Consider the following 27,411-nt stretch of genomic DNA (forward strand, 5'->3'; position numbering starts at 1 on the left):
TCAAAAATATGCTCAGAATTGTGCTTTGTTTCATTCATGCTTGACTAATTCTACATTATTAGTTTGTCTATGTCTCCAAAGCTCAAAATGCTCTGTTCTGTTCTGTTGAATTTACTTGTTTTAACCTAATCTTCACGTTTACTGGTTTACTGTTAGCCTGATTCATCAGCTGGTTTCACTTTGTAGAAACCATCTGACCTCACAGCATTAGAATTGGATTGCTTGATGGTAGGCAGATACTTTTCATTTAACCAATTGCTGATATTTGGTCATGATGTATGTAATGCGATGTATGTAAGTTTTTCCCAAATCCTGTAGGAAGAAGGGCAATAACCTCTTTCCCCTTGATAAAATTCATTCTCTTTGTTCCGGCTTTAAATCCTTGATCTCGGGAATCATTGCCAACACAGAATATATGACTCTTCGCTGATTGGCTGGTGCCTGAACTTTCGGGGGTTTTGTAAACTGTCTAGTGTTTTCCGATTCCTGACCATAGACTGTATAAAAGAAGTGGACTAAGTGAGTGTGATGTCACCCATAGCATTCAGCACCGCTCAAATGAGGCTCGTGATGTTCACGGTTACAGGAGCGAATTTGGAGCCAGGCTTTATATTATGAATAGGATTTTTTTTTGACAGACACAATAGTGAAAAAAATAATTCAGGATCATATAGAGCGGGTTAATACAAATATTTTAAGACCAAAATGACGAGGCTCACTGCTACAGTTACATAGAGAGGAGACACAAGATACTAATGTTAAATCAATTGGCACCAGGGTCAGAAGGAGCCGGAAGAGCTTCTTAGCAAACTTTCTATTTGGCACACGGTGGCTAGCGTGTTAAATACGTCCAGTCATATATAGTATCTATGTTCCTGACCTAGTCGCTGGAGAGAAATGAAATTGAGCAGAGGCACTAGGTGGCGCCAGCCTGGCTAGATTACTGTGGCACAGTGCTTAATACAACAACAACAATAACAACAACAACACTAGATGGTGCTATGATTTGTTAGGCATGTCAATGGCTCTCAAACGTTTCACACCAAATATCATCTTTGATAATATGTGGCTTTCCAAGTACCACCAGAGCTATAGTCGGGCTTTACTGGGTCAAAATTAGGCGTAAATAAACATGATCTAAAATGAGACCAAACCATGCATGGATAAGGACGTTTTAAAGAATGATTTATCAAAAAAAAAAAAAAAAAAAACATGAACGCCCCTATATTCAGTGGTACATGTACAATAGATTGAGAAAAACACTGCGTAATAGTTATGAGAAAATACTACTAGGAAAGTCCACATATTGTGAGCCTTAACCCTCCAGTGGTTCCCGATCCTAAACTTGTTTTTGCCTTGAGTTCCCCCGAAGCTCTGTCTCAAACTACTACATTTATTGATGAATGTAATAGAATAAAAGCACAAGCCTCTGCCACGTAGTTTGTCACTAATTGCTTCATAACAAGACAGTGATGGACCCCCTTTAACGTCGCCTTTGAGGTGCTCAGTTGCTCACATCACGCCCCCTGTCGGCTGAGAATAGATCTCTATTATGTGTATCAAAACTCCTTTACTATCACCGTGCTTGTTTTATTTATTAGCTGTGTCATACCGGGTGTCATGTGCTCTGTCTCCCCGGGGACCAGAGGCTCTGAGGCGGCCGCTCGCGTCCCCTCCCACCGCCGCTGTCATCCGTGGCCACACCTGCGCGAACCGGGGAAAGTCCGTGCGTCGCGGAGACAGCAGCCGAGAGACGCCGAGAGAGGAGCGAGCAGGCACGGATACAGCACCTACGGGAGCATCGGACCGAAAGCTCTGGAAATACCACTCGAGTTTAGAGAATAGACGGGTGCATCGGCATGTAGAAGGCGAGCCGGCAAAACCCACAAACTAGAAAGGGAACTGAAATACGATTAAAGACAAAGCGAGGTGCAAAATGTTGAAAAAATGTTGAAGAGGAGACACCGGATCCGCGCTGCAGCTTGGACAGGTAAGAACAACCGACACCACATGACAACTTTTTACATTCAGTCTCCGTTTGGCAGCGATGCACTTTGTCTTTACTAAGTTAGATAACCGAGCATTTTAACTTAGTTTTACGCATTTATGGATGACTTTACGCAAATGAAAAAGTATCACGTCTCTCAACCCATGCTTAAGCATCCCATTGTTTTATCTATAGCCATTAAATATTTAACGTAGTTACCAGCAATGGATACAAATGGGAAATCTTATAGTTTGAAAAATACTTATAGATATATATGTATTTTATATATTGCTTTATAATGAGAAACAAGGTCTAAGAAAGCTATTTTGTTACCTAATTACCTAACGATGAACTGTAGTACTACTATTAGATAATGTAATATACAATAAATAAATACATAAACAAATAGCATTAAGAAACACATTTTGGACAGAAATCGGGACACTAATTGAACTCTGAAATATTAAATATTTTGTTAGCATTTTCAGTCATTATCAATAATCTCGTCATCAGGGCACTAGTTCAGAATATTTCAATTTAAACCACTAAACTAAACTGCAAATGGTATAGTCCTATGCTATCATTTGAAATCAGTTGTTAACTATTAGCCTAATATGGTGTACTAATGTATACTGAGAGTGACCTTAATTAATTCAGAATATTTTAATTTAAATCACTAACCTAAACTGTGTACGGTATGGTCCTATACTATTATTTGAAACCGGCTGTTAACTGTACGCCTGCTATACTGTATACTGACAGTGACCTTAACATTTTCTTCAAAGATATCCCTGAGCTAGTCTCTCCACTTTTGCAGCCACACCACCAAGAAAATAATTTGTTATGGAATTTGCCTTAAGAATGACAGCGGTTAAAACAGGGACGTAGCACAGAGGCTTCATTGTACGGCGTGCTGGTAACCTTTGTCCAGGGGCGGTCCAGTGATACAGCGCGTGCCGAACACCTTCTATCTAGGTCCTGTAAATCATCAATTAGACTTCGTTTCGTGCAGTCAGGGGTCACTGCTGTTGTATCCCGAGAAATCCATAAAACACACAGAGGGATGTGTTGTTGAGGCTGTATTCAAGTTATTGCCATTGGAGCGAATCAATGGTGTGTCCAGGCGTGACCCCATGTTCCACCATGTACAGTGAGGGAGGAGACTGGAGATGTATACGTGAGAGCAGTGGAAATCTGAAGTAGCATAATGATTCGTGTTATCTAGTTATACTGATTTATGAACAGATTTATGGTTCTATCATTATTTGTTGTTGCATTGAAACCAGATAAGAAGCTATGGATTTGTCAGTGGTTCATTTATAAAAGAACCAGGAAGACATGCCTAAAAAAACAAGTTTGTCTCCATGGAAATGTTATTTGCTTTAAGGTGCATTGTGTAACTTTTCTGTTGGAGTGTTTATCAAATTCTTTTATAGCTTTGTCTGGAATGTTTCACAGTATTAAAGCTTTCTATCGTCATGGAGAGCAACCCAGACCAAGCTGCAACCCCGCTCACACTCAGAATGCCTGTTTATCTAGGTATTTTTGAGCTATAAAACCACTTGTAATTGAGTACATGTCAGGTAGAGCTGTTTAATGTCATACTGTGGAACATTCCAGGCAGAAAACTGACAGATCCATAGAAACATGCAGGTAACGGACCCCCAACTAAAAGTTACGATGTTCACCTTTAAAATATGTATATATCAAACGTACAGTACCTATCTCCTTTGAGTCAAGCAGGTGATGCCATCAGCATTACCAGTCAGATCTGTGGAGAGGTGAGAATGCAGGCTATTTTCAACTTTGCTTGGTTACCTGCTTTACGTGCTTCATCTAATCTATTTCATGGCTTTGACAGGACGTCGATGAAACATGAAAAGCTGTTAAAACAAACGAATTCTGAGTAAGAATGCATGTTCTTCAAAGAATTTTTGAGAAACCATTTCATAATTCATCAGAAAAGTTACATAGTGCCCCTTTAATGCAGGATAAAACCAGCATAATGAGGTATAAACCAGGCCTAGTAGACTAAACCAGAACTATCCACGGAATAAGCAAGTCTTTTTTTTTAGATTTGACACAGGTATAGAGTAAACTAGACTAAATTTGAAAATTTATTAATAAACAAGGGACATTACTTATACACAGCTGCTGTAAAATGTACTATTAAGAAAGTTCTTAGTAAATTAAAAACAAAAAAGTTACAGAAAACTAAACTAGGATTCAACCCGAAATATCCTCACGAAATAACCAGAACTAAAACACGATATAATAACCCAAACTAGTTCAAAACCAGGACTAATTCTGAGATAAATCATTAAAAAATCAGTTCAGTTATTCTCATCACAAACATACCTGGAGTTTCGTTTTGTCGTTCACACGTTTAACACACAAACCATTCATATTTAGGCTGTGTTTTTCTCTTTATCAGAAAAATTATAATACAGGAAGGGCTCCATGTGTTTTTAAACTCCATATACCTTCACTAATCATTTGGATGATCTGAAAACTACCACTTCATGACATCAAAAGCTGAAGCAGAGGATTTTGAACATTAGCCAGACTAATAATAAAAGGTTACTCATATATGTGTGAATGAAACAAAAAACAACTGTGGGTATGTTGATGAGGTAATAACATTATAATATATCTTAAAACTCAGTCACATTTTCTGCAATATAGAACCTTAAACAACACTATTTCAGAACTGCATTTCTACATTATACAGCGCAGTGCCCATCCCCAGTGAGAAACAATGTAAAAAGCATTACAAGCCCAGCTATGGAGCTATGGAGCAGTCCCAGAGCGAGCCATCCGGGCTGTCACTTCCACTGTAACAGCCGTACTTAAAAAGCATTTGACTTTAAAACAACTCAGGCTGAAAACAACATGTGATAGAGCTTGTTATAAAAGCGCCCAAAGTCTATGCCTCATGAAAGAACAGTGGTAGGCAAAGCAATTTATGGCTCCTCTCGCCGACACGGGGCTGGGTGGTCAGTTTGTGTGTGTGCGAGCCCGTATAGGTGAGGTGTCATGGAAGCTGTAGAGCAGAGGAGAGGACAGAATCTTAAACAGCACCACAAGGTATTTTGTTTCAACCTCAGCAGACACTTTACACGTAAACAGACAATAGAAGTCACTAGAAGTTTGTGTTGTCATGGTAATGGAATTTCAAACTTGATTTCTTTATTAAGGAATAGGCTACAATACTGGTTTTTGATGCTGATGTTTTTAAAGGGCTCATACTGTGCTATTTTGTGATCTGTGTTATAATGTTGTTTCCTCATCACAGACATACCTGGAGTATTGTTTTGTTTCATTCACATGTTTAACACACAAATCCTGTATATTTAGGCTGTTTCTTCTCTCAAACAGAAAACAATCTGTTGTGTCATAACTGCTCCACTGTATTTTTAAACTCCATAGAAATCACTAGATTCATTTGAATGATTTCAGGCCTGGATTTGCCAGTCTCTAAATTAAATGTAAAAGATACCTGTTAACTAGAAAATTACCGCTTCCTGACATCATAAGGTGGAACAGAGCATTCTGAGCTTTAGAGATGTAGACAGACTAATAATAAAGGACTGCTCAAACGTGTGTGATTGAAATGAAACACAACTCTGGGGATGTTTTCATTTATCTTAAAGTTGACAAAAGCCAGTTTTGGATAATATAGGACCTTTAATGAATGAACAGTCATTTTCAACACAAATTGTTATTATTTTTAATATCATCATGTATTTCTGATATATATTGAAGTATTTCTAAAACATCTCTGGAAAGGTCCAGGTTTATGTAATTTTCATGTTGTATATATTGGTATGTATTTAAATATAAGTAGCTAGTTTCAATACAGGTTTATCAGTCAGTGCATGTGTATCATTACTCTTGGCAACCACACTGGATATAAGACAGAACAATTAGATTAAAATATTAAATTTTTATTTATTTAATTTTTTCTAACAGATATTGCTTTTGAGATTAGAATTTAATAATTTTGCACACAGAGTTCACACTGCATACTTTTCTGTCCAGGAACTTTTACAGATAGAAGATTGCACAAGATTTGCTAATTGCAATTATTCAAATTGGAATATCGATTCAATTTTGTTTTATCTCTAAGTTGCAAATGCATGTAAGAATAATCAATGATGAGCGATTCCTGCCTGAGTCTATGTGCTACCTTTGATTTAAATAAAAATGTGTCTATGACTGCAGTATTGTATTACAGTAGAGGTTGTCACTTCCACTGTGAGTGACTAAGACAGATTGGCTGACAGTTAGAGCCTCTCTCATTCATTACTATGATCATTAAGAGAGAGGCAGGTCATATGATAGACTATGCTCAGGTCCACCTCTGAACCCTCAGGGGAAGTGCACACAGAGTAATGGAGAAACAAGGACAATATCAAACTGTCTCTTACGATGAAGCAGAAGCAAACCAGCGTGTTCATTTTATAAGCTTTCTTTCAAACTGTCCAAAAAGAAGTGATTTGTGCAAGCCTTTCAAATATATAATAGCTAGGACTCATTGGGGGTAAAAAAGACACTTGCATTTGTCAAGTAAAACTAAATGGTAAATGATGTAGGCTTGGTTTGGTCATGTTCTAGTCCTGATTTAACTCTGGTCTAGTCCAGGTTTAGTTCCTGGTTAGTCCCAATTTTGTTCCAATTTTAATGTGATGTTTTGGCAAGTGTGACCTACAGTTTAGTTACATATAGTTTAGTCCTGGTCTAGTTCCGTTTTAGTTTTAATTTTAGTTCCACTTTAATGTAGTGATTGTGAAACTCTAAATGCATTCAGCTGCTGAGTGAAAGATTGAACTGTCCAAGGGGAAGTTCGCAAAGGTCAAATGCATGGTTTAGACTTAGACTTAGACACACTTTATTGATCCACAAGGGAAATTATTTGAGTTGTTGTAGTGTTGAGACATATATGAATGAGGCATTAAAATGTTCCAGAGAATGGCATAAATCTGAACTATCGCCGTGGAAACAACAAGTGACACCAAGTCAAGTATATTTTTGGCAATAGAAAACAATGTGAATAGATTTTATCTGTCTCTAGATGCATTTTCACAAAGAACTTGCTTTAATATATTTAAACATACCAGTTTGGTCCAAAATTATGTGCTTTCAAGTTTTCCTTTGCATTTATATTCATCCATTATTAGAACACTGAAGTGAAGACTGTGTATAGAGCTTCTTAATAAGCGTCTTTAGTAACCACTGTGTGAAATAATGATTAAAATACTGACTGAAGCAGATAAAGAGAATGTGTTGATTAGAAACATTTCAATTCTATTCTGTTTCATCCACTTGGCACAAATATTTCATATTAATAAAACATAATAGTCTCCTTTCTATGGTCGTCACAAACAGACAGAAGTTTCAAAAGTAACTGGAGATGCAGTTGATGTTAAAGATTTACTGTGCAACTTTTCTGGTGAGGGCTTCACCACTTACAACTAAGTTACATATAATTAAAACAGGAACATGACATTAAAACATTGTCACTTTGATAATGACCAGGACCTTTGTGTGTGTAAACTGACCACTACAACATGTAAAAATCTTATGTTATAATGTTGTTTCCTCACCACAAACAGACCTGGAGTTGTGTTTTGTTTCATTCACACATGTTCAGCACACAAACCCTGCATATTTAGGCATTGTTGATCTTTCAAACGGAAAACACTCTGTTCCACTTTGTGATGTCATGTGGTAATACAAGAAGGGTTCCACTGTGATTTTAAACTCCACACACCTTCACCTGGAATTGCCAGTCTTTAAAACACAACTCCTCTTTTGTTTTTGATAAGGTAACAACATTATAACATGACTCACAAGAATTAATTTAATGTAATATAGGATTTTTTTAATTTTATTTTATTAATTTATTTTTTAAATTGCATACATTTTTTTAGGTTAAGTGTCAAAAAATTATTAATACATTTGGTAGATTCCGGCCAACTCTAACCTTGGTGGATGAGGTGCAAAGAAGTTAATGTTAAGCCCTAGTTAATATAAAATATCACTTTGTTAATGTTATTTCTCTTATGTTATTTCCTCCTAGATTTCCAATGGGCACCAGCTTGTGGACAGTGACTCACTCTTGCTCCCTGTGTTTCCTGATGCCCTGCCTTGCTTTACCATTGTAACCGTGGACAGAGAGACACCTCCTGTGGATAAAGACCTATTCAGCCTCCACATCTCTATACTCCCAGATGACCAGTGCCCCCCTGTCCCATCACGGCCCTGTTTGGTCAGCCTGTAGCCCCTGCAGAGTTTGGCATGGGTGGTCATCCTTTAGACAGATGGAGCCCGCCCTGACCCCGCTCCTCGCCTGGGGGAATGCCAGCAGATTGGACGGCTGAACGGAGGAGATGGGAGGGGGTTGTGCCGATGGTGTCAAGGAAGACAATGTAAAGAGGTAAAGAAATAGATTACGAAATGTTGACATGCTTTATGTGTTTAAAGGTGCATGTATTGTGTAACTCTATCTTCATGGAGAGCAAACCTGACCTAGTTACAGGTTAGATCTGTGGAACAGTTACTCTACTACTGTAATAATGTAAGGTAGAGCTGTTTAATGCCATATTGTGGAACAGTCCAGGCCAAGACATTACATATCCAAGTAACAAGCAGCATAAAAGTTACATAGTATGCCTTTAATGTGGAATTCAAGAAACAACTAAACTCTGGTATAACTGTGTATCCTTATCATTTGAGTTGTGTTTTAGTTAATAAATGTTTGAGTAATCCCGCTTTGCCCTGCATTTAAGGCTTAAGTAGTAAAAAAAAAAAGTTCACATACCCCATATCCCCACCCACTTTCCTGTATTTACTTATGATTACCGTAATTACCGGCAGTTATCAGCAATTTAAAAAAAAGAAAAAAGAAATGCAACTCAGTTCTAGTTCTGTAGTTTTGAATAGGAAGTCAAATGTCCTTTATCTATTTATTAGGCAAAAGATTTATTATTACATTGAACAAAATGTAAAATCACAATATCTACAGTATGTTACCATTTCACACAAAATACCAGAAAAACACATAATTTATCTTTACAAACTATACCATATGTTATGATATCAGATTTTAGTGTTACAATTACTGCATAAGAAACATCACCATTGTAAAATTATTCATGATCATTGGCACCATCTGTTCCCTACTCCTATATTATAGAGTAGTATTGCTCTTGTAGTACATCAGCTCTTCTCGTGGACTCCCCTGCAGCCTCACCTCCGGCCTGCAGATGTAGACAGGACTATAAGCGCGCAGGGAACAGAGGGACCTCCATTTTTCTTCTACAAATTGTACCTGACATTTTATTTTTTATACTTTGATAAGTCGGCTTTGACAAGATAGTAGCCTGTTCCTATTTTCAGTGGAGAGAAGAAATCCAATTTATCACAAAGTTGCAAGAAAATGTGAAGCAGCAATATTGAGTCTATAAAACTTAAGACATAGTTTACAGGCAATACTGTATAATATTTATTTCAATAAGTTTACACACCTTAAAAATGCCTAGAACCTTGCATAGCCCCACACTCCCAAAAGAAATATAGGTAAGTTCAAATGACTTGCTTTATTGAGGAGATTGAACCTGACAGGAAAAATATCTATCAATCAATGATAAGTGTGTTTTCTGAATTCAAGTGCAAAGAGCTGTTGTTTTTCTTATCTTCAGTGTTTCATATTTTAAGTACATCAGTTCCACTGGTACATTATTTTATTTGAGATGTGAAATTTAGTCAAATCATGATAAAACTGTCTGTTAAAGTAATTTTAACTTGGCTGGATTTTAGTTTTTTTCAGTACAGTATAAACATGTCTGTAAATGTTCACAGTATGGCATTAAACCTTTCTATCTTCATGGAGAATAAACCAGACCAAGTTACAGGTCAGATCTGTGGAGAGGTGACCCCGTTCACAGTCAGGATGCCTGTTTTTCTTGGTAATTGAATACATGTAAGGTAGAGTTGTTTAATGTCATACTGTGGAACATTCCAGGCAGAGCAATGACATATCCGTAAAAACAAGCAGGTGACGGACCCTCCATAAGCAAAGTTACACAATGCACCTTTAAATCACTATGGAGATAAGCTTGTGAAACCACCAGGCCGAGTTACACATCACTCCACTCAGATTAAGAATGCATGTAAAACACACCAGCTATTGAATGCTAGACAGATCATTTTAATGCCATACTGCAAAACATTTCAGGCAAAGTAATAACATCTCCATGGAGACGAGCAGATGGTGAGCTCTAGTTAAAGCAAGCCTCTTCTGGGCACTGAAATTAACATTGAAATGTATTCCCCTTGGTGTGATAAATAAAAATATTAAGCCCAAAAAAGTATCAAAATCATAACAAAAGCCTGAGCCAATTCAAATGTCAAAGTCATCTCATTCATTTACTGTATCTCCTTTCTGGCATCCTGATTAGCATAGAAATCTGATCACTAATTTGAAAAGATCCAAGCATCAACAATAAAAGTGGACAGTAATGGGTTGTGAAATGAATTGAGCAGTTCGGAGAAGCAGAGGGGGGAATACTGACAGTCCCACAGCCGCGCAGGTAATTGTAGTATGGGCTAGGGGCATATACTCCCTGCATGGATCCTCTTTTGGTGACCTTGCAAACTCCAAACTTAGGAAAGAGGGATGGAAAGAGAGGTAGAATGATAGTGCAGAGTCTGTAATTCACAATTATCTTCTTTTTTCTGGCATTATTACCCACAATGCATTGCCATAAGAGAGAACAGTTCAGTCATTTTAGCTTTAACAGCAGGGCTAAGCTTCCAGGACACACTTACTATGCATATCACCTAAAAGAGCCATTTTGGATTTTGTGCAGATCTACTGTGCATTTCAGACAAATTGTGATAATGATAGCAGTTTTCAATAGTCTTAGGAGCAGTCATGACCAAAATGGGACTAAAATACTGTTAAATAATTTCAGGTATGGCAGCTATAGTTACCATAATTTTACATAAAGAATATGTTAACTTAAGCATCAATTTAAAAGTCTACTTTTTTAGACTTTTGGGCTGTAGTTGACTGAAGAAATTCTTGGTCGACTAAAGACATAACCTGTGCATTACCATATTTTTCGGGCAATAAGTCGCTCCGGAGTATAAGTCATACAAGCCAAAAAATGTGTAATGAAGAAGAAAAAAACATATATAAGATGCACCGGACTATAAGTTGCACTTTTTGGGGGAAATTTATTTTATAAAACTAGGAACCAGGAGACCAGGAACCGACATTTCATGTTGAAAGGGAAGTTATTGTAATATATAGTTGCAATATAGCAATATAGTAACAATAGACTAGAGGCTGTTAACAGGCTGTTAACGTCACATATGAACAGTTCTTCAGATAACTGTAGCATCAACGACAGAACATAACAAATTTACCAAACTCTCCATCTCACTCCAAATCACTAAATCCATTGAAATTTTCATCCTTGGTGGCTTCTGAGCAACTCCAGAGATAAACGGAGTGCCACTTCCTCTTCTGCATAGCTGTCGTCAGCAGTGTTGGGAAGGTTACTTTTAAAATGTAATCCCCTACAGATTACAGATTACACACCCCAAAATGTAATTTGTAACGTAATCCATTAAATTACTTAGTGAGTAACGTAATCTGATTACTTTGGATTACTTGATATTGTCATGTTTTTTTAAACGACATGAATGTAGCAACCACATCCTGAAATTCTTGTTTGTTGTCTTCAAATTGTCTGAGCCCAAGTCTCCATGAATAAGCAACTGTTTGAGAAACAAAGACCACGACATCTTAATATAAGAGGTTTTGTCTGTTAAAAGACAGTAACAAGATCAGCCTTTCCTTCACCAGATTTAAAAAATATTATTGATAGAGAAATTATTTTTATATGAGATCACCTTAAATTATGTCAACCTACTGTTAGGTGTCATGTTGTTTCGACCTGGTTTAGTCCTGGTTTAGTCCTGATTTTTAGACCTGGTTTACTCCTGATTCTAGTTCAGGTCTTTAGTTCTGGTTTAGTCGTGGTTTAGTCCTAGTTTAAACCTGGTTCAGTCCTGCTTTAGTCCTGGTTTAGTCCTGGTTTAGTCCTGGATTAGTCCTGGTTTAGTCCTGGTGTTAGTTCTGGTTTAGAGGCGCACAGGAGGAAGCGCGGTTTACGCGAGAAAACACGGTCCACACGCGGCGCACGAGACGGCGGTGTCCGCGCTGTAACTACGGAAGGAGACGTGGTCCGCGGGTTCTCAGGTTGATGACGATGATGAAGGTGTTTGTGTGTGTTTGTGTGTGTGTGTCCACTCATGTCGCAGGTCACTATAGGACAGTAGTGCAGATTTCATGAGTCTATGCAGGTTGTTTTCATCAGTGCCAGTAGCTCCAGTTTCACATTTAAGTTGTAGGCGATTTTATATTTGTTTTTTTTATATATATATCTCACATCGGGAGAAGAATTTCCAAGACACAACTGCGTTTTTACCAATGCACTGCTGCTTCCACTGTGTGACTGACACCGCCAACTTTAACATGACGTTTACATCGCTCTTACTGTCGCGTTCTGTTTGGGTTTCCGGCAATGAGTGGAATTACCGAAATAAAAAAATAAATAAATGGGATGTAGCACAAAATGTGAAAACAGGAAAATACCGCCTTGTAATGTACTTATTTCAGCAAAGTAACTGTAATCCAATTACCACTCATTGAAACAGTAACTGTAACTGAATACAGTTACTCATAATTTGTACTCTGATTACGTAACGGCGGTACATGTAATCCGTTACTCCCCAACACTGGTCGTCAGTCTCAGCATCAGTTCCAGTCAGAATTATTACGGCCTTTTTGATTCCCGACAGAATGGTTTCAGTTGTCTTTATGTTTGTTTAAATTTTTAAATGTCAGTGATACAGAAGTAATGGTGCAATTTACTGACATGATACCAGATAGGACAGTGGCTCTTTTTCTTTCTTCTGCAGCCAACATGCGCAGTAGAGTGTAAAGTAGCACCGAAGCAGTAAAGTGACAGTGGTACAGGAGTACACAAGCCTAGAGCGCCCTCTCGCTGCTGTCAGTGTGAAAACTTTAACGTATAAGGCGCACCGGATTATAAATTGCAGGACCACCAAACCATGAAAAAAGTGCAACTTAGAGTCTGATAAATACAGTAATTGGTCCACTAAAGTCGGCTTGTCATGAGCTCCCAGAGCTATTACATATAATCTAACCCAAACTCCAGTGTTGTCACAATGCTAAAATTTTAAACACAGTACTGAGGATTAGACTTGATACTCAATGCAGATTCCAATGCCACGATGATAATAAAAAACAGACAGTTTTTTGATGTTACCTTATATCTGTGTAATCGGTGGTCCATGTAGGTTCCATAGTGGTTCATGGGTGTATACTAATCTATGTGCTCTTATACTCTGATACAGCTCAAGATTATTATAAAGTAGGGATGTAAATATATCCAAATCTCTCTGTACAATATTATCACAATATGCATCTGACAGGTACGATATTTATTGCAATATTTTGGAGTGGCAGATATAATTCTAGGTAGGACACTTTTTTGCTTTTAAAATACATTGACAAGATATTGGTGTGAATTATTACTGTCAGAATCTCAGGAATTCAAATAAAAAGCATATTTCTTCATGTTGTCTGTGCTGAAATTAATCTTGGGGCACATAGTTCCCTATGTTTATTAGCTGTTCCTACTAAAGAACAATGCATTTAAGCAAAGGAACTTATAATTCAATATTATTGTGAGACTTCTGACGATACAATATCACAATATTTCGGTTATTATTACATCCCTATTGTAAAGCTATTCAGAAAATGTTCATTTCTGTCCTATGAATGTGACTTTTTTAGTATCAATACCTGCTGAAATGAGTATCAAGCTTTGATACTAGTTTTAGTATTGATATATAGTATCTGATTTTCGATTTGATTTTGACATCTCTACACACAAGAAACAATTATAACAGAAGTCTTAATTTGTTAAAAGTGAAACTGATAATTCACTCCCAAATCTATCTATTTTGGTAAACTCTCAATGCATTTAGTATTCTTTTAAGGCCATGCACAAATTTTTTTTTTTTTGTATTTCAGTGTTGTTGCTACCGTGACGATCTCAAGAGACAATTCTTCGCTGAAACTAATTGTAAGACCAGTTAAAAATACAATGAAATCTTATCAGCTAAATTTGGATCTTTCCTGGCTTGGTGCTGATTTATTCTTAGTGCTGTCTGGCAGTGTAAATTAGCATTAATTTTGCACCTCTCTCATGGAGTTTCTTTGATATTTTTAGTGTTAAATTTTGATCCAAAACAAGTCCATTGAGCAAAATGAGAATCCCAAAGTAGATAATGATGTGTGCTTTTGGATTCAGAGCTTGGCACATTTTAATGCAATCTGTGGGCCCATATTGTGTGACAGTTATGAAGCTTGCTGTGGGAGTAGTGAGAGATTTCACAGCTAAGGTGCAAAGATGATAAATCAGTATTTTCTTAATGTTGGAAATGTAATTAAACTCTGGTAGAGCAAATGAAATGTCTCACACTTGGAGGGGATGAGTCACTGTGTACTAACATTACATAACTCTGAAATACATTACTATAAATACTAGTAACTAATATTATTTTGAAGGTCTGTACCCTGTTTAGTCAAAATGAGAGACATTTTTTATACAGAATACTGTACATATACCTAATTCAAAGGTCCACTCTGTAACTTTTACACTACCTGTTTATCTCCATGGAGGGTTGCCTTTCAACAGATCTGATCTGTATCTTTGCCTGGTGACATTACCTGCTTGTCTCCATGAGGATAGATAAATTCAAAGGTCCTAGCTTTAAGCCATGTTAGAATGTTGTGACCTCCTCAAAAACATACCTGGAATTAGGGCTGGGTATCATTAAAAAGTTACCGATACGATACATACCTTGATACACAGGCTACAATACGATACATATCTCAATACAGTGATCTTTCAATTCGATTTGATATATTTCAAATCAATTCGATACGGTTAAATAAAAAATAAAGGCTAAATGATGGCGGCAATGCTAAATACTCTTTGTTAAACCACATCTTGTGCAAAGTTCATATGAAATGCTCATTTTAATCATCAGAACATTGAAAATGTCAAATGTGCTGCATAAATGAGTTTCTTTCCTCTAGACTGAAAACTGTAGCCTTGTAACAAAATAATTTGGTAAAATATATCAAAAAATACTTTTGGCAATTCATCGATACAGCAGCCCACGATATTGATACTGTATCATCACTTTAAACAATACGATATATGGATATTTCGATATTGTTGCACACGCCTACCTGGAGTTGTGTTTTGTTTCATTCACACATGTTTGAATAACCCTGCATTATTAATCTGTCTACATCTCCAAAGTTCAATATGCTTTGTTCTGCCTTTTACTTTTTCTTGAGTAGAAATCAGAAATTCCAGGGCTGAAATCATCCAATTCTGTATGGCGTTTAAAAATGCATGAAACAAACACATCTCCAGGTATGTTTTTCATGAGGAAGCAACATTAATAACATAGATCAGAAAACATCGTAATACGGACCAATTAATGCTGTACTATGGGAGACTGTAAGCAAAGCAATAACATCTCCATGGCGACTATAAGAGCACCTGTAGTTCGGCCTTTTTGTTCCAATCTTTACGAGGCTGGTTTTACTTGTCTGATAAGGTGGAGTCTAGAGGTCGTCACGGCGATAAAGAAGACGTCACAGCTCAGCAGCCCTGTGTTAGTCTGCTCTTATGGCCCCTGTAATTCTCCATAGAGCAGCCCAGCCCAGAGTGAGATATACTCGTGTCATTAAGGCTTCGATTTGTTGTTATGATTCGTGATGCGTGCCAATGGTCAGCGCTTTATCACCCAGCTGTTACCTGCCACACTCAAGCAACACAAATGCCACTTCCATTATGCATAGGGCTTTTGGACTGGACTAAAAATTGAGGAGGTAACAATATACGCCAGTCAGAAAGTCTTTAGAGAGATGGGAATTTACATTGTACTGCTCTTATAATACTAAAATTTAATTGAATCTTTTTGAGCTTTTATACCATGTTATAATATTGTTCTCTCATCAAAAACATGCCTAAAATGGTTTTATATGTATGTTTGAGTAATCTCCTCTCTCCTGAGCACTTTTTGACATGATTTGATACAGATTTTGATACTATGACAAAAAAAACTAGTTATTATAGTTATGTTATTATTATAGTTATAATAATTTTGTGGGTAGTGCTTATTTTCCTGCATATTTTGGCATGTATATTTAGCTTTTTTTGTTTTGTTTTTAGTATGCACTGTCCCTTTAATAAATAGATAAATACAAATATTGATCCAGATCATTCTAAATCTACTCAGGAAATTTCCAACTTTGTCCAACCTTGTACAAGGTACTAATCAGCATTGATTTGTTCTCTATTTTTAACAACCCTAGCACATTTCAAGAAGGAAGCAGGCTCACAGAGATTTTAGTTTTTGAGAGTTTCGTTGCCAAAAGATACGTAACGGTGTGCACCTGGTCAAGTGGTTCCTGAACTTTCACCCTTTAAAGAGCCCGGCTATTTTCTGATCCATGTTATGTCGTTTCCGCATCAACCCAGATTTGTTTTCTTTCATTCACACATGTTAAACATACAAGCTCTGCATACTTTGGCTGAGGTCTCCTCTCAAATGAAGAACACTTTCACCTTATGATGTCATATGCTAATACAGGAAGTGCTCCATAGTGTTTTTAAACTCCATACACCTTCACTAGAATTATTTGGATGATTTTAGCCCTGGAATTGCCAATCTTTACTGAACAAAAAGTAAAAGCTGTTAACCTGAAAACTTCTGCTTCACGGACAGAGAATTTTGAGCTCTGGATTTGTGGACAGACTAATAAGAAAAGATTACTCAAACACGTGTGAATGAAACAAACACAACTCCAGGTCTGTTTTTGAGGAGGTCACAACATTCAGCTCACAATAGTCAATTTTGCATAAGGGCCTTTAGGTCAAATCAATTTTCTTTCTCATACATTACAACACAATCATGGATGTATAGGTCAATTGTGATCAGTCAGTGGCCCATATAAACCAAATGGACCAGTGAATGTCTCTAAGTGCAAAGCCTGCCATTAACAGAGCTTTGTACTTAAGGACCCAGCCTCGGGCCAGTAGTTGCTGGGAAACGCTTTAGCCTCCAGCGACCAAATGTGAACAAGTGGTTCAAATAAGAATGAAAACAATCAATCAATGAATTGACCAGTGTTCAGAGCCACATTGTTTTCTGTTGGCTGCAGTGAGCTCCAATACAGGAACAGCTCATTTAAAACTTTCCATCAATAGACTGTGCATTGCTCCGAGTGATTTCTGAGAATGTTACCAGCTATTTCTTAGTAATCAATCACAAAAATATTTGATATTTTGATTATTTTGTGGTCTGTATATACCAGCCAAAAGTTTGGACTCACCCTCTCATTCTGTTTTCTCTCTTTTTTTTTTTTTTCGTACTGCTTGCTACATTTACAGATACAGAAGAGATTAAATATATGAAGCAAGATATATGGAATTATTTAGGAAAGCAGAAAGTTAAATAACTCTTCTAAATATTCTTTGACGAGGCAAAATGTGAGTGATTTGAGGATTTGCTCATAAAATATATATAAAAAAGGAGAGTACAGTTATTCCTTTTATTTATTTATTTTTTTAGGCTATGTAATTCCATACATCTTTGACAGGGTGAGCCCAACGTTTTTAGTAGTACTGTATGTATTTTTGTATAAGCAACAGGCAAATACTATACTACACATTATATTTTTTGTATTGTATATAAATGTTTATAAAGATGTTAACATATGGTGGCAGTAGTTCAGTTGGTAGAGCGTTCGTCCATTGATCTGAAGGTTGCCGATTTGATTCCTGCTCTTGACATAAACGTCATGGGTTGAGTGGTCAGATCCAGTGGATTGCTGATGCAATTCCAGTTCCCACAGATGAATGTTGTTGCTGTGTCCATGGGCACGACACTTAACCCTCCTTTGTCCCCAGTGTCTGTGTTCACTGGTGTGTGAATGGGTGTGTGAGTGGTTCCTTGTAAATAGAAAAAATGTGACCATTCTATGCAATAAAAAAAAAAAAAAAGATTTAACTGTATAAAAAATACCCTAATTTTGAGTTTAGTAATTATAATAATAATGCGTTTGATTTATATAGGACCTTTAAATCCATCCAAAGTTCTTTACAGCGCGTTATTCATTCACTCCATTCTCAGTGGTGATAAGCTACTACAGCTGTCATGGGATAAACTGATGTAAGCATAACTGCCAATCTGCACCACTGGCACCTCCAACCATAACCAATACTCACACAAACACACACACACACCACATTCATACTAGGGTTAGCCAATACGGGTTGTGTGTTTTGCCTAAGGACACAATGGCATTTTTAATTAGAGACACAGTTGCTCCACTATTGCACCTGGTATTCCCAACAGCCTCCCATCCAAGTACAAACCAGGCCTGCCTTGCTCATCTTCTGAAATCTGATGAGATCCAATTTATATAGCACATTTTATGAGCAAGACAGTTTCCAAAGCGCTGCACATATAAAGATAACATTAAAAACAAACAAAAAACAATAGAGGGTATAAAATGTCAATTTAACTTTGACAGTTTTAAGACAATAAAAAACAGTAAAGTCCAGTAAAAGCAAATCCACAGAAATCAGGTATTGCCAGGCAGGTATGGCTTTTTCATTCATCCATTCAATATTTGTGTTTTTATCCCACATGCCTTTTCTGTCGCCACTCATTTATCCAGGTTTGGGAATGGCTCAAGTAGTAGCCTGTCTTTTGACCCTACAACTGCACCACTCACTTCATTCATGTAACATTTGTATTATTTTTTCACTATATTGTTTTTGTCACCTGCGCATCTTTGCCCCTCTGCCGGTATCAACACTCCCTCAATTACTGCTCTATTCCTGTCCTGCTCCTGACAGTGAGTGTGAGCCAAAGCATCTGGGATTAATTAGTGACTTCACAACACCAAGTTCATCATTCACACACTGTACGCACGAGTACACACACACACACACACACATACACACACATACATACCCCTGTTAAACATATACTATAGCATGGCAACATACATAATCATCTATAACAGACAGGATGTGAAACAGCATGCAGCCAATAAACAAGACCCACCTCTCGGCCCCCCTCCCTGATGTAATTACCTGGCTCTTCATTTGACACCACATGTAGGCGCCTCATATCTCCCTCTGTCATGATGCACACTCCACCTTGCCGCGCAGCATTACCTGTCCACACTAATAAGAAATCTGATGTTCAGTTTGGAGCAAGACAGATGGAAAGTGACAGAGAATTGATTCTGCCACTTGAGTCAGACTCATGCTGTATTTCGGAAGCTGCTATGTCTCTCACAGAACAGCAAATTAATGAATATAGATCTATTTTGTTGCTTTTAGTTCAACTTTTCCCCAAAAAATTATCTTTGGTGCTTCTTAAAGACTGTATAAAGAAGTGGACTAAGGGAGTGTGACATAGCGTTTGGCAAGCTGTTATAGGAGCGGATTAAGAGCCGAGGAATGTATTTACGGACAGAATAGCAAAATAAAAACAAGATCATGCAGAGTTGGTTAATTCAAACATTTTAAGATCAAAATTACAAGGCTCTGCAACGAGACGGCTGACAATTTTTCAAAGTAAAGTCAATTTTTCACAGAGTTGATGGAACTGGAAGTGTCCCCATGGTCACTTCCTATTTGGAACACGGCGACTAGCTGTTAGCTATGTCCATTTATAAACAATCTATGGTGCTTCGGCTCCTACTGTGACTGGAAACTAAAAGTGTCTTGCAGTTGCCTGGGGCCCAAAAACAGTATGCACTCATGCGAGTTACAAACTTCTTACCTTCTGGTTGGTGGGCAGGCTCAGGGCTTTCATCCATCACTCCGTTTAAGTCAGGGCCCAGGGGTATCCAAATTTGTTTTCATTGAGGGCGGCGAATTGAAACATATTCGTAGCCGAGGGCCATAGGCTACATGGTCAATAGTGCAATTAAGACGGTACATTAAAGGGCCCGTGTTGTGCCATTTTCCTCATCAAAAACTGGAGTTGTGTTTTGTTTCATTCAGACTGTTTAATACATCCTGCATATCCTTCTTCTCTCAAACAGAAAATTCTGTTCCACCTTCTGATGCCATGTGGTAATGCAAGAAGTGCTCCATTGTCTTTTAAACTCCATACACCTTCACTAGATAATAATAGTAATGGCTCATTTCTGGGGATGTAACAATAACCAAAATATCGTGATAACGTATCATGAGAGTTCTCACAGTAATATCGTGGACCATCACAATATATCGAATTACAAGTCTCTTTGCTTAAATTAAGAGTTATGGTGCAGCAATAGCTAAAAAAAAAGACAGAGGGAACTACATAGACCATGACCCTTTGCTCCATTTCAGTGTAAACTACATGAAGAAATAACAGTTCTAAGCACTTTTAAATCTTAGTTCTTTGGATTAAGTCTTGTCAAGGCATTTTAAGAGGAAAAAGTAGCATATTAACAGTTTTAGCCTCCACAAAATATCTTAATAAATGTACCGTGAGATGTATATCGTGAAAACATCGTACTGAGAGATTTGTATATTATATCAGAAGGTGGAACAGAGCATTTTGAGCTTTGGGGATGTAGGCAGACTTAAAATGTATAAATGAATCAACACACAACTCCAGATATGTTTTTAATGAGGTAACAGCATTGTAACATGGCTTAAGAGTAAATTTTGCTTAATTTAAAACCTTTAGAGATAGCCTTGAAGGAAAAACCATCTTTAATAATGCTTGGAACATTAATTTTATGTCTGTATCATGATGCGATCTAATGTTATTGCAGTTATAGGTGTAGAATTGCTAATATTTGCTGTAAAAAGTAGAGATCAGATAATCTGGGTTTACTGAGTTCAATTCAAATATTAAAAACTTTAAGTACATGGAGAGAATTAGGAACATTTTTAACTGCAACTCCTAGAAAAGCAAATCACAAACTGGTATCTGAATTATATGCTCACAAATCGTGCGTTTATGTGGCTAAATGTCCAATCCTTTATGTGCACGATGGTCCCATAGAAACAAATGATTTCAATTGAATTATCTAGAACCATAACTCCGTAAACTTTTTTTTCCACCAAAATACCGTTTAATTGAAGCAAAAACTCAGCAGAACTACACCTATGGGAGCCAACAAACCAATAACCCCAAAGCCTAACTTCTTTTTCAGAGGCAATAACAGCAGCCATAGTATTGAATTTCCCAGGTTAATTTCGTATCACTGCCACTTTTCATCACATTGTATTATAAACTGATAGCCCCTATTCTCTTCAGCCCTATCCCCTGTCACTACGAATTAATCAGTCCAGTGAATTTACAGCTCTGGTATTTGCCGTATCACTTTGCACCTGCAGGAACTGGACTCTTAAGGTGCTTCATACTTTCACGTAAACCACATCAAAACTCGGACTAGACCTGGACTGAAGACTAGAACAGGACCAAATTAAACCTTCATCGGGATAAAATATACCTTTAAGGTGTTTGTTACATATATTTGAGATTTGGTTTAAGATTTTGCCAAGGATTACACAGAAAAATTGAAGTTTATAATTTTTCCTCCTGGTTGGACATGGGCAGCAGATTTGAATATATACATTAGGATATACATTAGGTAGAGATCATTATACAATTACTAAGCAACTATACTATACTGTACACAAGGACCAAAGCTTGTCTAATTTGACAGTTATTATGTGATCAGTAGAATATATGAAAATAAACATCTTTATTGTCTTCAGTGTATGTTTAAACAGATGTTTCACTGGTGCAAACTATGATAACTATTTACCATAAGTAATTATTAGAAATACATATATACATACACATACCACATGAACTTTAACTTTGAACTTCTGCGAACAGTTAGAAGTCATAGCTGGATTACACTATTGTTTCGTAATGACGTTTAAAAAATATATGTCATAAATCCAAGTTAAAGGCAGTCCAATCCCCCAGTCTGTCACTGCTGTCAGCTTGTGCTGGGGCAAGTGGGGTTCTGCACCGCACTGCTGACTTTGATGGAAATAAAAGGGCTCCGGCAGGGTTTTAAAGACAAGCTGTCTGCAGCCATAACCTTGAGCTGCTTTGTGTGTGTGTGTGCGTGTGTGTGCATCTATAGACCTGTGTGTTTACATGATTGCATTACGGAAAGAGGTGTGATGAGGTTACAAAGTGTTATGTGGAATATGCTGAGGTAAGGTAAAGATTATAGGATTGGGAATAATAGATTTAGCAGAGGTGTTTTGACATGCAAAGATTCATAGAGAGGGATTTGGTGCAGGGGAGGGCGGAGGAGAGGGAAAATGTACATCCATGCATTAGACGTGGGAGTTTGTTTATGGGCGAGATCATCATTGTTTATTCCATGGGCAGCTGAACCGTGTTTTATCCCGCTGTGGCTGCCTCTGTTGTGGCGATGCATTAGCATAGTGATAATGAGAGATGGAAGAGGTTGCCAGTGTCAGCAAGACGGCCATTTTTGTTTTTTTTCACCTTTCAAAACAGAGTCAAAGTAAGTTTGGAGTTCGGAGAAAGTACAAAAAAGTGTGCGCACGGTTCATTTTGACAAAGTTGCTGTGGTAACAAGCAAAGACATTCAAAAGCAAGTGTTCACCAGCTTTGTGTCTCATCCTTTGGAGTACACTGTTTTGATTGTTTTTACAATTGTAGAAAGAAATGAAGGGGCTTCTCTAAATTGGATTAGGAGCCAGTATTTCTCTTTCATTGATGTGTTATTCTTAACAAATTCACAACTGGTGAATCTGATCATTTCTATAATAGGTGACAAGAAAAACCTGTGCAAGTGTGAAATAAATCAAAATTTAATTAAACAGAGATTTACTCAGTTATAATGGGCGATGCCAGCCTTGTCTTTTTAATTGAGAGGTATACAAACTCAATGTCAGTATCTAGTACTTGCTGATTACACACTGGAGAGATGCTAAAACTGCATTTCGTTGCCCTGTACTTGTACAAATGTAATGCCAGTAAAGTTGAATCTGAAAAAACTGAATACATTTTTGGCATTTTTGTATTTTTATTCTGTTGGTTGATTGATCCAACCAACCACACATCAATACTAGCGTTAGACTGGAAGTAAGTAGATAGGTCAAGATTGCACAGTAAAAAAAAAAATAAAATTAAAACAAGTATGATTTTATAAAGGTATGGCGTAGAGACACAGACAGTTACTTTTAAATTATTATAAATTACTGCTGTTGTTTATTTGTGAGTCATCTTCTCAGGTGTAATGTGCTCATTGGTCTCACTTTGTTTTGGTCTTTTCCAGGTGACTGCTGCTTTTCTACAAACGGCTCCGGACAAGCGCCTCTTTGATTGGATATTGATGCTGTAACAAGGAGCTCAACACAAGCCAGTGGATTTACCAACAAAGAGAATTATACCGACTCGCCTACTTTGCTCCAACTCGACTGTGTGTGCCGCCCAAAGTAGAGACAAATTAAAGTATCGCAAACAAGACAACTGCTTTAAAGGCGCTGTGAATTTAAAAATGTGACAAGCAGATCGAGCTCATTTTAAACAGTTTGCAGTGGCCCAAAGTTATTTCTCACTTATTTTGTGCATTCCAAACATCATAATTATTCACCACGATGAGTTTTTAAGCACTTTTCACCATTTTCAGAGGAAAGAGCAGAGTTTAAATCTTCAGTTCGCGGATTTATTAGCTATAGACTGAGGTTGCTGCAGTGGTGGCGGCTTCACACAACACGCTGGACCCCAAAGCAAGATGCCAGAACTGGACAACTTTCCCCCCTTGAGGGACCCCCACCGAGGCCCCGAGTTGGGTCTAAACGGACCAGCCGACCCTGCCCAAATCCAACACAGCATCCTGGAGGAGCAGGTGGAGCTATGGTGGTTCCGAGATCCAGGGAGGTCTATGCTTTGCTACACTGTGTCTATACTACTGATTCTGGGCTGTGGGTTGGGTGGGGTGGGTCTCTTGTCCACTACCACCAGCGTGTCCAGCGAATGGCGGTTAGGGGCTGGTACTGCGCTCTGCCTGCTAGCCTTGGGAGTACTTCTTAAACAGCTACTGAGCTCCGCCGTACAAGACATGAACTGTGTAAGGAGCAGACAGCGGATCGACATGTTAAAAAGCGGGGGGTTGTCTGACCTCCTGGTGGTCCTGATCACCGGTGTATCCTTGCTCATATGCGGAGGGGTCTTGCTTCGGCTGGCTCTCGCTAATGACATGCCCAAACCGGGACAGGCCCTGAATGACATGTACATCTCCGGGGTGGTTCTGTTGGCTGGAGGGGGAGCAGCGGTGGTGGGGGTGGGCATATACTCTGTGGTGGTGATGCTGGTGGAGCGGACGAGGCACGGGAGGCGCTTTGTGGACAGAGTTTTTCACGTTTTCACTGTTTCTGGACACATCGACCGTCAAGGGCGAAGGGAGACGACGTCAAGTTTGGCAAACCTTATCTGATACGTGTACTGTACACAAGAGCTGGTTAAACTTGCTATGAGAATTACATCTAAACATAACCGGGATGTCAGGAAGTCAGATTTAACCTTTTGCATTTTTAACAAAGACATACTGTGTAACTTTTCTACTTGAGGTCCCGCCACCTGTTTGTCTTCACAGAGATGCCACTGCTTTGCCTAGAGCAGACATGTCAAACTCAGGCCCCGGGGACTAAATTTTGGTCGCAATAGAATTATATTTGGCCGGCGAGATCATATCAAATCAAGTATCAAGTATTAGACCTGGCCCACTGGCTACAGATAGAATATACACTATAGAGACATTATTCATTTAAAATGTTGTTATTATTTTTTATATGATGCTTGTTCTGGATTCAATGTTTAAGCAAAACTATTATTAAACATTTATTTTAATAAGAAAAGGATTAACATTACATATCTCTAAAGAAGTGAAAACATGCAGATGTTGATATTTTTCAATAAATATTTAGTTTGAACCACAGCTTAGTCCCAGTTTTTAATTTTGGCCTCTGTGAATTTGAGGTTGACACCCCTGGCCTAGAGTGTCCCACAATATGGCTTTAAACTTGTATATCTCCATCTGGACACAAGCAAATGATGTCCCTTGGTCAAGTTACAGGTCAGCTCTTTGGAGAGGCAAGCCTGTTTCCAGTTTTGCAGGGTATATTTTAAAATTTAAAAGCCCATGATTTAATATAGTTGAATACATGCCATAATTGACCTTGACCTTGATCTCCATGGAGACAAGCAGGCAGTGAACTCTAGACTACTCTAGACTCTACTCGAAAAATTACACAGTGCACGTTTAATGAAGAATGTCCCCGTGAAATTCATATCATGTCTTAAAATAAAATCATGAATTGTAACAGTGTTTTAAATGGATTCCTGGAAGATAAGCTTAAAATAAATAAACTACCAAGAAAATTAGAGAGGCAGTAGGGGTTTGAGCTCAATTATATACAGTTGGAGAGTGGTTTCTTTTCAAAAAAATACCTATTGCTCATGCTTTTGTGTGGAAGATGGAACAGGAAATGCCCCACGTGGTCTAGGAACCGAACCTCAAAGCATCTTGCTGTGAGGCAGAACTACCACCATGCCTTCACATTTTATTTTACAATTAGACAAAGAGCTCCTTATCTAATACACTAGTCATATTTTTTTATCAGTTAGATTGAAATATCCTAGTAAAATTCCTTGCAATTATTCTGTGAAACATGTAACCGCAATTAAGTTTAAATTCCATTGCTCCTGACATCCCTAAAACATCATTAGAACAAACAGTGTCCAAACACTGACAGAAATTGGATAAAAACATGATCCATCTTCACATGAGCCAGTGCTGTCTGCCTGATCAGTGCTGGTGTGACAAATGCCAAAAGAGTGGATTTTTTTAATGTCCTCCTAATGAAAATGTAGCAATAAACTGTCAGAGAAAACGCTAACAAATGGAACCAGGATTACAACACTGTCACTAAAAGAAATTATGATGTACTTTTAAATATTTAATCAAAGAAACAGAGATAAAAGCACATATGTTTTCGTTGAGCGATGAAGCATTCACTGTGGCTGGACTTTCTTGAATGGGAGCTGTAGACGCTAAGATAACATTTTGTTCTTCTTTAGGATGGTCTCACATTCGCAGTAATGTACCGTTCTCTCAAAGTGTCCTTGGCCACGCACTGACCACTACCTGCGCTGATTGTAAACTCTCAATAAAATGGTTCTGAAGCACATATTTCTCAGTGGACTAAAGTGCTTTCTCCTTTATGTTCGAAAGCTCTGAAATGGGCAAAACAACAACTTTGATGAAATGATGGCAAGTAAAATGGTAACAAAAGAGGTTTCAAAATTTGTCAGCTTTGGGAAAAATGGGGTATTTTTCTGTTCTATGACAAGATTTGAGCTTATAAAGGGTTGAATATATAACTTTTATGACTCATTATAGTCACATGTTATTGCAGCTCTTGTACACTGTTGTACATTTTATGGGGGGATAATTCTGCTTTATGGTTTGGGTTCAGTATCATTCATCTTCTATATTTAGTTCAATACATCATACTTGAAAATTTGTTATTATGACAGGCCTATGTTAGGACTTGTTATAGAGATAAACAACAAAACTAAATATTATATTTTGAAGGGGGAAAAGTCCTAAAAATGTGGCATATGACAGGGAATCGAAATCCATGAATATGTTACTGTCATCATCAGCTGCTTGCAACCTATTCTGACAACTCATTTAAGAAGCTTATAGTAGGTTTATCACTCTGCAATCCTGCCTTATTACAAAATGTGTTTTGAACTGGCTAAAGCAATGGTTATCAAAGATGTCTCAACCAAGTTTCACCTGAAATGATTTGGTTTTTCGAGCTGGTTTAACACTGGGAAAGAAATGCCTTCATTTGGACAAAATAATGATTTCCGAGTAAACCTGTCCTGAATAAAGAAAAGCACCAACTTTGATGCAGTTTAGAAAGCATAACTACTGGAACTACTGGGCTGGAAGTAAAAAAAAAAAAAAAGAAAAAAGCACTGCGTAACGTTTTGGGTTCCAGCTGCTTATGTTACTGGAGATGATGAAGATGTAATAACATCTTCATGAGACAAGCAAGTGGACTGGACTCCCACCTGAAAAATTACCATTAAAGGTCCTATATCACACAAAATTGACTTGTGAACTTTAAACTACTGACTGGCTTGTGACCCTCAGGTGGGTCGCAAGAGATTTTTTGGGGTCGTCTTGTCACGATCTGCATGTAGGTCTG

The 27,411-nt window shown here is 37.7% G+C and overlaps 1 protein-coding gene across 1 annotated transcript; it reads left to right on the top strand.

Moving 5' to 3' along the window:
• Positions 1 to 1,697: 1,697 nt before the first annotated feature.
• On the top strand, positions 1,698 to 26,379 carry LOC110172287 (transmembrane protein 125). The gene is made up of 3 exons (XM_020938125.2): positions 1,698 to 1,990; positions 8,070 to 8,426; positions 23,466 to 26,379. Exon 3 carries the CDS (start codon positions 23,925 to 23,927, stop codon positions 24,624 to 24,626), a length of 702 nt encoding a protein of 233 aa, XP_020793784.1. The 5' UTR covers positions 1,698 to 1,990; positions 8,070 to 8,426; positions 23,466 to 23,924; the 3' UTR covers positions 24,627 to 26,379.
• The last annotated feature ends 1,032 nt before the right edge of the window (positions 26,380 to 27,411 follow it).

This window comes from Boleophthalmus pectinirostris, unplaced genomic scaffold (assembly GCF_026225935.1).
Source record: "Boleophthalmus pectinirostris isolate CB_2022bp ecotype Guang Dong unplaced genomic scaffold, ASM2622593v1 HiC_scaffold_7, whole genome shotgun sequence".
In the NCBI taxonomy this organism is placed as follows: domain Eukaryota; kingdom Metazoa; phylum Chordata; class Actinopteri; order Gobiiformes; family Gobiidae; genus Boleophthalmus; species Boleophthalmus pectinirostris.